This window comes from Lissotriton helveticus, chromosome 1_1 (assembly GCF_964261635.1).
Source record: "Lissotriton helveticus chromosome 1_1, aLisHel1.1, whole genome shotgun sequence".
Lineage (NCBI taxonomy): Eukaryota > Metazoa > Chordata > Amphibia > Caudata > Salamandridae > Lissotriton > Lissotriton helveticus.
In genome coordinates this window covers 1262645689-1262658994 of record NC_136057.1, presented here as the reverse complement: position 1 = coordinate 1262658994, position 13306 = coordinate 1262645689, and the positions used below count along the sequence as shown (strand labels likewise).

Below are 13306 nucleotides of genomic sequence, written 5' to 3'. Positions count from 1 at the left end.
GGGGGCGTTTCAGCATCCCTGCTTCTCACACTATTCCTGAATGATACTGGTGAACACCTCGAGGGTTTGAACCTTCATTGTCTGCGGTGTAGGGACCCCTACTCCATTGTATGCTGGTGATGCAGTCCTTCCTACTCTTACTGAACGTTTGATGTATATACACCAATCAAATAATTCACAGATTACTGCCAAAAGAAGCAATCACAGACTCTAGAAGTAAGGGTGCGGGCGGTGGGTGCTGCAGCACCCCCAGTAAGAACCATGGTAGAGTTCAGAAGATGAATAAGCTCCAAAGATGCCTTTACGTTTTTGTTTTTATCTAGTTACATTTGCTGTGCGTTCAAAGGCAGAGGTAACATGTCAAGCTATGTCTTCTGACAAATTGCTGCTTGTTTTTTTAACATGGAGATTGGGGATTATTTTTATTTTTCCGACTCCAGAGTAAGAGGATTTTGTAAAGTGAACTATGTGACAGTCTTGCTGGCGTAAAGGAAGTGTGAAAGGAAAGGCTGTAGAAGGTCTATTTTTTTCTAAAACACAACACAAGTTATCATTTGTGCCCTATATGGTTTCATCAATAAAGCTGAATGTCTGCGCAAATTTCTTGCCAAATTAAATGGAAAATATGCTGTCACAGTGCTCTATCACACCATGGTTTGGTAATATTCTTCACTTGCACCCCCCCTTGTCCATTCATTACTGGATACCCAAACTCTGTTTCCGAAAGTGTGTTTGTTAACGGTTTTATTCTGAAAATCCAGAGGGTCGGGCGCTCTGTACATGCTTATTCTCTTGTGTATTGCTTTCATTTAATTTGTTATGGCTCACTGATTTTCACTTCTCACTGCGCAGTCACTTGGAGCACCTTTTTGTTTATATACAATACGACGACCAGTCCTTCCCAAGAATGATACAAAATTGAAACATCTGCATTGCTGTTGGACACATTTCTGTTGAGAATATGGATCTGATTCTTTCTTTCTTGCAGTGCAAAATCCCTGACTGTGCAAGACGGTTTCCTTTGAATTTGAAATGCTGGTACAACATTTGTTTTGTATGTAACCCTGATAGCAGCATCCACACTCTAAAAGTATTTGACAGTCAATGTTCCTGTTAGATCTGACATTCTAAGTGAGGTTTTCCCCCAAACTTCTTGCCTTCACCCCTCCTGATTTCAGAATTTAGTTTTGTTGGCATTAAGACTCTGTGCACTTTTAGCCAGTGCTAAAGTGCTTCTATTCTCTCCCTAAAGCGTGGTAAAATTGGCTTACACCTAATTGGCACATTTAATTTACTTATAAGTTCCCAGTATGTGGTACTACAAGTACCCAGCCATGGTCTGTAAATAAAATGCTACAAGTGGGCCTGGAGCACTTGTGCCACCCACTAAAGTAGCCCTTTAAAACATGTCTCATGCCTTCCATTGCAGCCTGTAGTGCAGTTTTAAACTGCCATTGTGACCTGGTAAAACAAAAACTATTTTCCTAGGCCAAAACCTTCTTTTTTAATACTTACCCCTAATGTAAGCCCTAAAAGCAGGCTCGGTGGATTGTATTTAAAAAGTAGGACAAGTAGATTTAAGTTTTTTATATGTCCTGGTAGTAAATAACTTCTAAATGTGTTTTTCACTAGTGTAAGGTCTATCGCTCACATTATGTAACATTGGGTTACCTTATTACATTTAATAAGTGCTAACTTGGGATTTGGAGCAGATATGGAAATCTTGTTTAGACTCAAATTAATTGTATTAGAATCCTCTTTAATGCAAACGTCATATTTTAAGTCACAATATGAAAAGGCCACATTTAGAAAGTTGACATGTTCTTGTCCTAACCATTTGTGTCTCTGCCAGGGTCCTGGGAATGGATCTGATGTTGGGTGTTAGGCATTTATTCCAGACATTGAGACCATCTGGGACTTGGTGTGGGCAGGAATGGGCTATCCTGCCAGGATGGCTGGAGACGGAGATGTTCCCTGCCTCACTTAATTCCAAAGAGCTTTCCTCCAGCACAAAGGACAATGACACCAGGATTTTGTCACCCCAGACGTCATTGAGTCCTGGCAGGGAAAGGAAGGGAAGAACTGTCCAGAAACAGATGTGGGGGTAAAATAGGCTATTCCCCTACTTCAAAGTCTGGCAACAGGTATAAATGTTGGACCCTCTGGGCAACTCTTCAGGAAATACTTCAGATGAACTGCCTTGACCCCCAGAGGAATGCACTGCTGTTACCAAACGATTGTCCTGCTACTTGAAGGACTGCTTGAAGGAGAACTAGACAATCTCCTTGATCTCGGGCCACTAGAAGTGCCTCCAAGGGCTAATTAACTGGCTTCCTGTGCCAGCTACAGGGACATAATGAGCTACTGAGTCCTTGGCTAATTCTTATTTTATTACGGTATCCAGATTCACAGATGTTTTACATGCATTGAGGTAAAAAATGTATGCTCTCTGTGATACAATCATCAGAGTTGATCTTCTCCACTCCTAATGTTCTCATTATCTAAAATTGCTTTCAACTTTTTTAATGAACAGTCAGTCACATTGCCATCAATAATAGTCCATTTAAAACTTGGAATTATCCACAATGTGTGCATATTCTGAGTTACCTAGAATCTGTGCATACCAGTATTATCACAAAATTGCACATACCTTGTGTTATCCAAATGTGAGCATAACAATTAATATCTGCTAATTGTTAACATTATACAGTATCCCACTTTCTTGCATTTCACGCATAATCTGTGAAATACTGGGTTATCCAGGTCATGTGTGTGTAATTGTTGGCATCCTTTTTGCATAACATGTACTATCTGCAAAGTGTAAACAACACAAATTATCCTGAACGAGTGCATGCTGTAGATTACACACGATTTTCATTATGCTATGAAGTATCCAGGACTCACTGAGTGCACAGAGCCTCAACACATTGTGTTAACTCATTTTTTTAAGGATTTGACATACATAATGTTCCTCTGTAACCATATTTTCATGTGGCTGCTGCCCCTTCTCCGGTCTCTCCCTTAGCCTGGTAAATACTGGACGCAGCAAGCAGTAAGGGCAGCATGGACATTTTAACAAAAAGTTATATGAAAAGAAATTACCGCTTTGATGCCTTTCATGGCAGAAAGATCCAAAAACGAGACAGCTCCAAAGTCGATGATCACACTATGGACATCAATCTTGGGCACAAAGATGTTCACTGGGAGGTCTTTTTTCCAGTCTATAGTAATTGGCAGGTCAGCAGTGTATGTGGGCAGGTCCAGCTCTTCTACTTGGTTGTTGTCAAGTTCTTCATCATCAGTGTCTTGATATTCATAACTAGTGTTAATGATTCCTTCCTTTTAATACAATAAAAAAAGACCCACAAATATGTTATGTTTGAATGAAGAGACTTCAAAATAGGTAATTTTTAAGAGAAGGCAATAAAGGAGATATAAAGCATATATAAAAAATCGTTTCTTGTTTAGAATTAGGTGCGGCGGATTTTAGGACAAAAGAAGAATATGAAAACAAACCATTATGAATGATAATATGGCTATTTGTAAGACATCAGTTCCTAATCTGTGTTCATCTTAACTGTAAAAGACTACAGACATGTGTTAAAAAATGATAAGCTGCAATGTCCATGACCACAAATCCAAATGCACCAGCCATTGTGATGTTGTATATGGAACAAACTGAGGCATTGATAGGTTGCTTTAGGAAAGCCACGAATTGGTGAAGAAGTCATAAACGTCAAAGTTGCTGGACCCCACAATTTTCTAGTGGTTGCAGTGAGATACACACAGTGAGAAAGGTGGATTGAAGCATAATCCACCCTTTTAAAAACAAGAAGATTAGAACAGCAGACATTTGATGAGTTCCTGAAACATGAGGTAAAATAGATGGTGGGGTAGTGGAGAAGCAAACCAACTAAGGTAGGCTTACATGGCCTTTCTATTGATGACCCAACTATTAACTTTTTATTTGCAAATTGACACTTTTTTTTAGCGCTATTACATATAGGTGGAAATTTCAACTTTATCATCGATCTCTCATGTGGCACATGCACACCATCCTTTATAAACATAAGACAAGAGCTACTTTGAAGTGGGTGATACACATACTGCAATTCTGGTGATAGATTCTTGGGGCCATATGTAGGTAGCTTAATACTGGTCGGTAACGGCCGAAAATCAGTAAATTTGCTGTTACCGACCAGTATTTAGCTTTTTCTAATGTAGGTGGCTTGATTTTAGGATTCAGTAATTTACCGATTCGGTAATTTAAGGATTCAGTATATTATCGATTCCTTAAAATACCGAATCGGTAAATTACCGAAACCTAAAATCCTATGTAGGAGCACTCAAGTGAGTGCATTTTTGATTTAAGGATTCGGTATTTACCACCAACGAGAAGTTGGTGGTAAATATCGAAAACCTTTAAAAAAGCAATTTTGTGCTTTTTTAAAAGTGCCATGTGGCAGACATACATGCCCTTAGGGCATGTATTTGTGCCACATGTATGATTCAGGGGTGCCACCCTTGATTTATTTATTTTTTTAACAGAGTTTTATATAGCGCGAACTAGACCCGCACTGAATCGGGTATCAGAGCGCTTTACATAGCACCAGTTACGTTACATGAGGACACACATTCAATTCAGGCACGGGGAGATTAAGTGATTTGGCCAGAATCACAGGAGTTTATTTATTTTTTGCCGTCGTTACCGAGACTCGAACTCAGATCCCCAGGTCCGAGGTCGAGCACCCTAGCCGTATGTTCCCCCTATTACCGATTCGGTATTTACCAAATCGGTAATCGTGAATGGCTTCCCATTCATTCTATGAGCCTCCAGGTCCATAGGAATGAATGGGAATTACCGAATCGGTAAATACTGATTCTTAAATACCGAATATTACCGATTCGGTAAAATTTACCAAATTTTACCTACATACTATTTACTGATTCTTAAATACCGAATCGGTAAAATTCGGTATTTAAGAATCGGTAAATAGAGATTACCCACATATGGCCCTAGTGTTAAACAGTGTTTCCAGCAGGGATCAGACGTATTTTAAGGTTTAACTGGAATTTAATAACACATGAAATAAGGAGTAAAAAAATAATCAAAGATTGGCCAATTAAATTGAGCAATAGTAAAAACTGTTACATTCAGCACTTAGGAGTGGCAGGTAGGATGCACTACATATACTTTATTTTAACAATTAAATGTATTTTATTTTATTGTTTAATATGCCGACCATGTTGAATGTGAGCTCTTGACTTTTCTAGATAGGACACGGATCGGACAAGGGCCAGATGCTGTTCATAAGGTTTTTATCCAGACCAATGCAGAAAGAATTTCTGAATTTAAGGTATTAATAACAGGGCACATGAAAAAGACAAAAGAGAACTTGGCTGCATTTATGACTTTTTTATCCCGTGCCATATGAATTCTTTGTTTTTCTATATCAGCAGGAAGATCAAAAATGCAAACGCAGTCAGTGACAGTAAATAAATGTAACAAGTTTAGTCAGAATAGTGCTTTTCAAAAACCTGTAATATTAGCTTATTAGTGGTAAGACGAGGGCTGAAGGGCCACTTACAATAAACTTATGAGTAGTTATAAGGCTATGGGCAGGGGGCTGGAGGCCAGATTTCGGGCTCAGGGTTTGGGGCTGGGTAGTTTTCAGGGCTGGGGGAACATGATGCTGAACATCACTGACGTTAGTTGCCCCAGATGTCATATTGTGGAATGGGACTTTGCCCACATGGTCTGGGTTTGATGATTACCCAATTTTTGAAGCAGCTCACCTCAGAATTGGAACGTACTCTACACCTGCAGGCATCATAGAATGTGGATCTTTGCCTGCTGGGGCTATATATCGCAGGCAGGCGACCAGGAAGGCGGGCACCAAGTTCCTTGATTTAGCACTGAGTGTAGCTCGCAGAGATAGCCAGTTACTGGAAATCATCTAAGGGCCCTCCACAAAGAAGGGGGGAGATGGGTGTGGAAAACTGGGCATTAGCAAATGGTACTGCCACACGCTAAGAGATACAAGGGAATGCATAAGGAGCCATTACCGGATCAATGGCAAGAAGTTGCACTCAGTTTTCTACCTATGGAGGCACAGAGAGCATGGAAGATGTAAATGTGCATAGGACACAGCCTGTGCAAGGGTGCCCAAAGGGGTATAGACTTGCAATGACCCACCCTCAACAGTAGCCTCTCCGAAACCCCTTCAGGGATGTATTTGCCCCCCATTATGCTATATTAGATTACGGTACCGAGAAAACCAGCACCGCCCGTGCACTCGCTTGGTTCAGTAATGACAAGTGATTACATGTTTTCTGCGTTGTCTCTATTTGGTGAAACGTTGCTTTCATCCTGTATGTGGCTGTTCACTGAAATGTTAACACTGCTGGAAATATAGCGGATATTAGATTTGTACGGGTGATAAATGTGAAAATGCTCAATAAAAACATGTTTAAAAAATGTGCTCCATTCGAGTACGTCTTTTTTTAACTCTCTTCCACTACTTTTTCCACTCTTGTTCCGTTGATTGCTCTTTTTTATTCCCCTCTCACCCACTCCCTGATGATCCTTGTCCCTCCCCTATGTAAAAATATGTATATTTTCTATTTCAATTATGAAGGCCTGGCAGCTGCAATTTGTGTCTGGGCTGCTCACTTAGGGTTGGCCTAACGGCTAGGGCGCTCGACCTCGGACCTGGGGATCTGGGTTCGAGTCTCGGTAACGACGCCAAAAACCTCCTGTGATTCTGGGCAAATCACTTAATCTCCCTGTGCCTAAAATGAAAGTGTGTCCTCATGTAACGTAACTGGAAAATATGTAAATCGCTCTGATACCTGATTCGGTTCGGGTCTAGTTCGCGCTATATAAAACACTGCAACAAAAAAAAAAATCCCCTCCACATGACTTTCATTCTCCCGCCCTGCTTCCAGTCTTTGGAGTACTCAGCAACTGCAAAGTGCTGCCAGGCTGCTTGCATACATTTTGGCACTTCACACAGACTTTTTTTAAAAAACATTTTAATTTACCATTCTAACATGGCCAATCACTATGTTGGAATTGTAAATGAAAATGGCTGCTACATCCCAACGATCAAGCACACACTATGTATGATGTGTGTGGGTGCATTGGCCACCATCTTGGAATGTTTTTTTTTTAACAGAAAACCCATGTCAAAGTTGACAACCATGCATGTGAATGCATCTTATGGCATAAACATGCCTTCTATTACTAAAACAACAATAACCTAGATTCCAAAGTCACTTCATCTCCATTCATTTAAGGGAGAAAGAACCACACTATTTTCTGCTGGTGGTTGGGTTATTTATTTTACCCAAATTCTTTCAATTTTATTCTTATATAATAAAAGGGGCAACTGTTCTTCACAGATTTGCACACACAAATTTTTACCAATAAACATTTACAGTAACATACTATTTCCTACATATAACGGTAGTCAGTGAGACAAAAATAAATTCACATAATCAATGAAACGAATAGATTCAAAAAATCATTACACAGAGGATTCACAATCACTGTTAATAATCCAATGTGGAACGCAAGAAATGTTATTAAGCAAGACAAATCAATTGCACTGCCAATTGCGTTTGTTTACACAATATTCCAATATCTTGTTAGTATTTAATTCATTCTCCAAGATATTCTCAATAATCTTATTCTTAACAACTATCGTTTTAAAAAATCACTGACCCACCTTGAAAAAAAGAATAAATTCTTTAAAAGGAACATCATAGTTGATCAACAAAAAGCACTAAATCTATCGTTTTTAAACAGGCAGATAAGGGAGGGGCAATAGTTATTTGGCCCAGAGAAATGTATATGAAAGAGGGAAACTCCCAGGTATTGAATCAAGAGTGTTACAGAAAGATCACTACAGATCCAACGCTGATGATTCAAGGCCAGATTGATCAACTGGTTAAACAGGGATACGATCAAGGATTGCTGGGCCCACGGGAACTTGATTTCCTGACTAAAAAATATCCTCGGGTACCAGTGATCTACTTTCTCCCGAAAATTCATAAACGATTGGAAGAACCACCTGGACGTCCTATCGTGTCAGGCTGCGACTCCATTTTAGAGCCGATATCAAAATACGTGGATGTGTTCTTGAAGCCATTTTTACCTGAGGTGGAATCGTATTTGAGAGATACGACAGAGTTCATAAGAAAAGTTGAAGGAATTGAGTTTGACAGCACTGTGCAGTGGATGGTTTCCTTTGATGTAATCTCCCTGTATACTCAAATCCCCCAGGATGAAGCCCTGGAGGTGATCGAGCTCTATTTGAACAAGAGACCAAGACCACACAGAGTATCAACTGAGTTCATATTAAAGCTGGCTGAGATCGCCTTACGTAAGAACTTTTTTTCTTTCAACAATGACTTCTACCTCCAAACGAAGGGGACCGCTATGGGATGTCCCTTTGCTCCCGAGATGGCGGTCCTTTACATGGCGCAATTTGAGTCCAGATTTATTTTCAATAACAACCCCTTCTTGAGCAATGTGAAGCAGTGGCTTCGATATATAGACGATGTCTGGTGCCTTTGGTCTGGCCCCGAGGAGACACTAGACTGTTTCTTCGATTGGCTTAACTGCAGGCACCCAGACATCAAATTCAGTTGTGTAAAAAGTAAAACCAGGCTGACCTTCCTGGATGTGGAAGTGGTTCCCAAAGGGACAACCCTTACAGTAGTCTTGCATAGGAAAGAGACCGATAAAAACTCCATTCTACATTACCGGAGTGCTCACCCCAAGAGTTTAAAAGATAATTTGCCCTACGGTCAGCTACTACGAATCCGTAGGAACTGTACAGATAGGGCGGACTTTGAACATCACGCCATGAATTTTTGCGATCAGATGGCAGAAAGAGGTTATGGAAGGAAACTGCTCAAACATGCTAAAAAGCGAGCTAGGTCTGATATATTCCCTAGGGGAGTTAAAAAAGATCTTCGAAGCCAACTAGGGCTCAAACCAGTTGAGGGACACCATAAGTGCGGAAATTGTGTAGCTTGTGACTACACAATAGAGGGCACAGAATTCCAGCATAATGGTGTTAAATGGAAACACTCGAGCTTCAGCAATTGCAAGACGAAAAATGTGATCTACGCTGTGGTTTGCCCCTTTGCAAAGTTGTACATAGGCAAGACTTGTCAGCAAATTAATCACAGAATTACCCAACACAGGTCCAGGATAAAGAAAAAGGTCATGACAGCTCCCATGGTGGAACATTATGCACTGGCAGGACACACAGAGAGGGATCTGAGGTGGACTGTGCTACTTTCATTGAACACGTCTAGTAAGATTACCGACATTGAGACCTTTCTACTTAGAAAAGAGGCCAACCTCATTATGAAATATGATACAGTCACAACCGGACTCAATGAAATGTCTGAAATATCACGGATTTGAGATGAGAGATGTCCTGTGTTTGTAATGTCCTTGCAAATCTTGTTGATTAAGAGAATATACGAAACAATGAGCGAGAGACATGCTGGTGGTGGCCAGGTTATGTGTTTATGGAAAAGAGATAAAGATTCGAAAAGAGCAACGTGGGTGAGATAGTAATACATAAAAAGACTTCAACTCCCAGCATGCCAGGGTCAAGAACTACACTCTTCATGGCTGTAGGCGCAGCGCAAGTCTGAGAAATTTTGATCATAGCATGTTAATAATACATTAGAACCACTAACCGCTCCTGTGCAGCGCGCAGAAATAAAGACACATGCACCCGCTATTATTATTTAGGCTGGGAGCCTCGAGGCTCATTAAATCGGTAGAAACTACAATTCCCGATAAATAACCGAGTAGAAATACATTTCCCAGAGGCAGCGGCACATATCAATACACAGCGCGTCTAATTTCATGCGACGCTAATTTGTTTGCTGCGCGGCCGAGATAGTGAGAAGAAGAGGCGAAGACACGTCTACCGGTAAGTGGTACAGACGTCTGTAGAAGTATAGCGAACGCCCGTATATAACGCAGAGCATGGCATCACATTGTTTGTCATGTCTTGGTTGCAGTGAAGGTAAAGGAAGGCGGTTGGTGACCCAGGCCCTATTATAGTAGCTGGAAGAAGAATACAGACTTCGTGAGGTATGAAGGCTGCTTAAAGCCATGGCATAGTGATATAAGCCAAGCAAAGGTATACAACTAAAACACATTTGTGCTCCGTCTTTCTCCCCCTCCCCCCTTGTTGCATTATATTAGGTTACAACGAAAAATTTCGACTCTAAACCTGGCTCCACAGTTATTAAAAAACAGACCCATTGTGCATTTAAACTGGACACAGCGGTCCGGGAAGCCCGATCAAAATAACACTTCACCACATTGGCAGGTAGGTAGGACCACATAGCCATTGATGGGAGTTGGTTAAATTTTATAAACACTGCAGATAAGTGACAGGTGCTTTATATGTTTTTGTATTTATAGATATGAATGTGGATAAGTAAGATGCCCTGATGAGAGCACACGAAGGCAACAGTGTGTCTCGAAACGCGTCGGCACAGCGAGAGTTCCGCTGAGTTGTTAAGAATAAGATTATTGAGAATATCTTGGAGAATGAATTAAATACTAACAAGATATTGGAATATTGTGTAAACAAACGCAATTGGCAGTGCAATTGATTTGTCTTGCTTAATAACATTTCTTGCGTTCCACATTGGATTATTAACAGTGATTGTGAATACTCTGTGTAATGATTTTTTGAATCTATTCGTTTCATTGATTATGTGAATTTATTTTTGTCTCACTGACTACCGTTATATGTAGGAAATAGTATGTTACTGTAAATGTTTGTTGGTAAAAATTTGTGTGTGCAAATCTGTGAAGAACAGTTGCCCCTTTTATTATATAAGAATAAAATTGAAAGAATTTGGGTAAAATAAATAACCCAACCACCAGCAGAAAATAGTGTGGTTCTTTCTCCCTTAAATGAATGGAGATGAAGTGACTTTGGAATCTAGGTTATTGTTGTTTCTGTACTTAAACGGGTCCTTCCTAGTTCCGGTCCAGGGACCCATCCCCCTTTGTTGTTGTACTTCTATTACTAAAAGGCACTGGCTAAACCAATAGCTCGGCCTTTTAGAGCCAAGATACATTGGCTTTGCTAAACTGTCTTTAAGCGAAGGACAAATACATTAATGGGATATTGTGTCAGGTTTAGGTTTTAAAGTCTTTATTTCGATTCATAAAAAAATCATAAAAGACAGGCATTTGACAACATTACTTAATTTAAAAAGATACATAATCTTTATTGTGTCATTTCCCATGTGTTTTAGAACAGATTTAGGTGTTTTCACTTGAACATTTCTGATTAATGTTTGTTTTGGAGACAACAATATAACCCTTTATAATTTTTTGCATTATTTTATTAGCCTTTATATAAAAAAGGCTGTGGTGATAAAATACCAATGAGAGGTTGCTTTATTAAACTTACAAAAATAAAATGGGTGCAGAATTAGAAGGTTAGGCAATGTAGTGAAATCTTGGGGAAGAAGACACGAACTAAAATGTCCCGTGTGTCGTTAACTTTAGTAACAGAAGTTGCAAACCTGAAGATAAGGCCTGCGTGGACGAGTGAAGACGTGTGAGAACCGCAGGGAAGTATTGGCTCCCAGGAGAATATTGAATTCTCAGTGGCTAAATACAAAAGAACAAGCTAACATATATTGCAATACGGATTTATACTGTCTTATAAAAGTCCGTGTTCAAAACCATTTTGCCACTTTATGAGAACCATACTCTGCGCTTTACCTCTTCCTGATTTGTATTTGCTGCTGCCAATCCTTCTTCACACTATGCTATTTTAAGATTCTGCTGAATCTTTTGAACCTCTCTTTGTGGGAAGTTCTGCAGTTATTGATTATTGACTTTGAGCTTCATGCGCTATTCTCACACTTGCATCTCACTTTTGAACTCTTTATGGGTTCTGACCGACACCATTTTTGCCCTCTTTTTAGAATAGGGGTTCTTTCCTCTATGGAGTGCGCTGAATACATTATTTTGATATGATTTGCTCTAACTATATATTTATTATCAGTTTCTGATTGATATTTGATTAATGAATAAAGAATCTGAATTTACTAAACTTTTAATAGGAAAATAAAACCCTTTAAACTACTTACACCGCTCACTATTGGCTGAACTTAGAATATTTTTGTAATTGTGATTTAAGTGATTATAGCTCCTTCCATCTCCGAAAACGATGGAAAAGGTCTGTTGCCAGGGAAGATGGGAAGGGAAAGAGCAAAACCCCTCACACCAGTCAGGTACCAAACCAAAGTACATCTTTCCTCTGCAGCACAAGGGCACAGTCACCCACAATACTCTCTACAGTACTATACTGGTCGCCGTCACCCACAATACAAGAGATTCAGCCAATTCAAAGAGCAACTGAAATAAGAAAAGGAAAATAGTACGAGGACTCTTACAGAAATACAGAATTAAATGTATTACAGGAGAATCGATTGAAAACTTACAGGAGTCATGCGCAGCTCTCCCTTTTTCAGAAGCTTCCTGATTTTTCTCAGCGCTTTATTTCGCTTTCGCAAAATCCTCACTGGATCAAAACCGACCTGCAAAGAGAAGTTTGATCAGTTGGGAGAAGGTTTAAAGCAGGTTTCCATTATGCAATTCCAATATAACGGACTGCTGCTCACATTAATAATATAAACAAAGCTACGTGTGCCATGTGCATTCATTTTTACTGGAATCTACATTGAAAAAGACAAATGTTGTAATTGATAAAGTAAAACGTTTGGACCAAAAACTATGAAAGAATGAGTTTGAATTTTAACAGTCAAAGGAATTTGCAAACATTGCCTTAGCCATAAACACCCTTTCCCTTATTACATCCCTTAACTTTTCATTATGGAAAACAACCAGAACCCGGACCTTAAGAGTGACCCTTTTCCTTTGCCCACATCTAACTTAAACCTTATCATTTACTCTGTTATAACCTATATTTTCTTAATGTATGCTTTATTCAAGCTTTAGTTTGCTCTCTGATTTTTTCCCAAACTGTTTGCTTTCTACACTTCTGTTTATCATTTAATTTTTGACATTAGGTTTTTCAAAGTATTGAATTTAATTAAACTTTTGATGCCATACAAAAGCAATGGGCCAATGATAAATCAATGTTCCATTTTACATCTACAGTTTGAGTAAAGGGCTACTTCAAATAAAAGAGGCCTCATGATGATCCAGATATAAAACCACATCCACAGTGTGGGGCAGTTCATTCCACACCTGGAGCATTAATATAGCCTTAAAGCC

At 39.5% G+C, this 13306-nt stretch overlaps 1 protein-coding gene across 1 annotated transcript in view; it reads right to left on the bottom strand.

Annotated features, from left to right (window-relative positions):
- LOC144822567 (chloride anion exchanger-like) overlaps nucleotides 1-13306 on the bottom strand; it is a 327927-nt gene that overhangs the window by 54272 nt on the left and 260349 nt on the right. Inside the window, exons 16-17 of the mRNA XM_078680252.1 lie at nucleotides 12511-12606; nucleotides 3103-3339 (exon numbers count right to left, since the gene is read on the bottom strand). Of these exons, the coding sequence (XP_078536378.1) occupies nucleotides 3103-3339; nucleotides 12511-12606 (333 nt within the window). The remainder of the gene's footprint in view (nucleotides 1-3102; nucleotides 3340-12510; nucleotides 12607-13306) is intronic.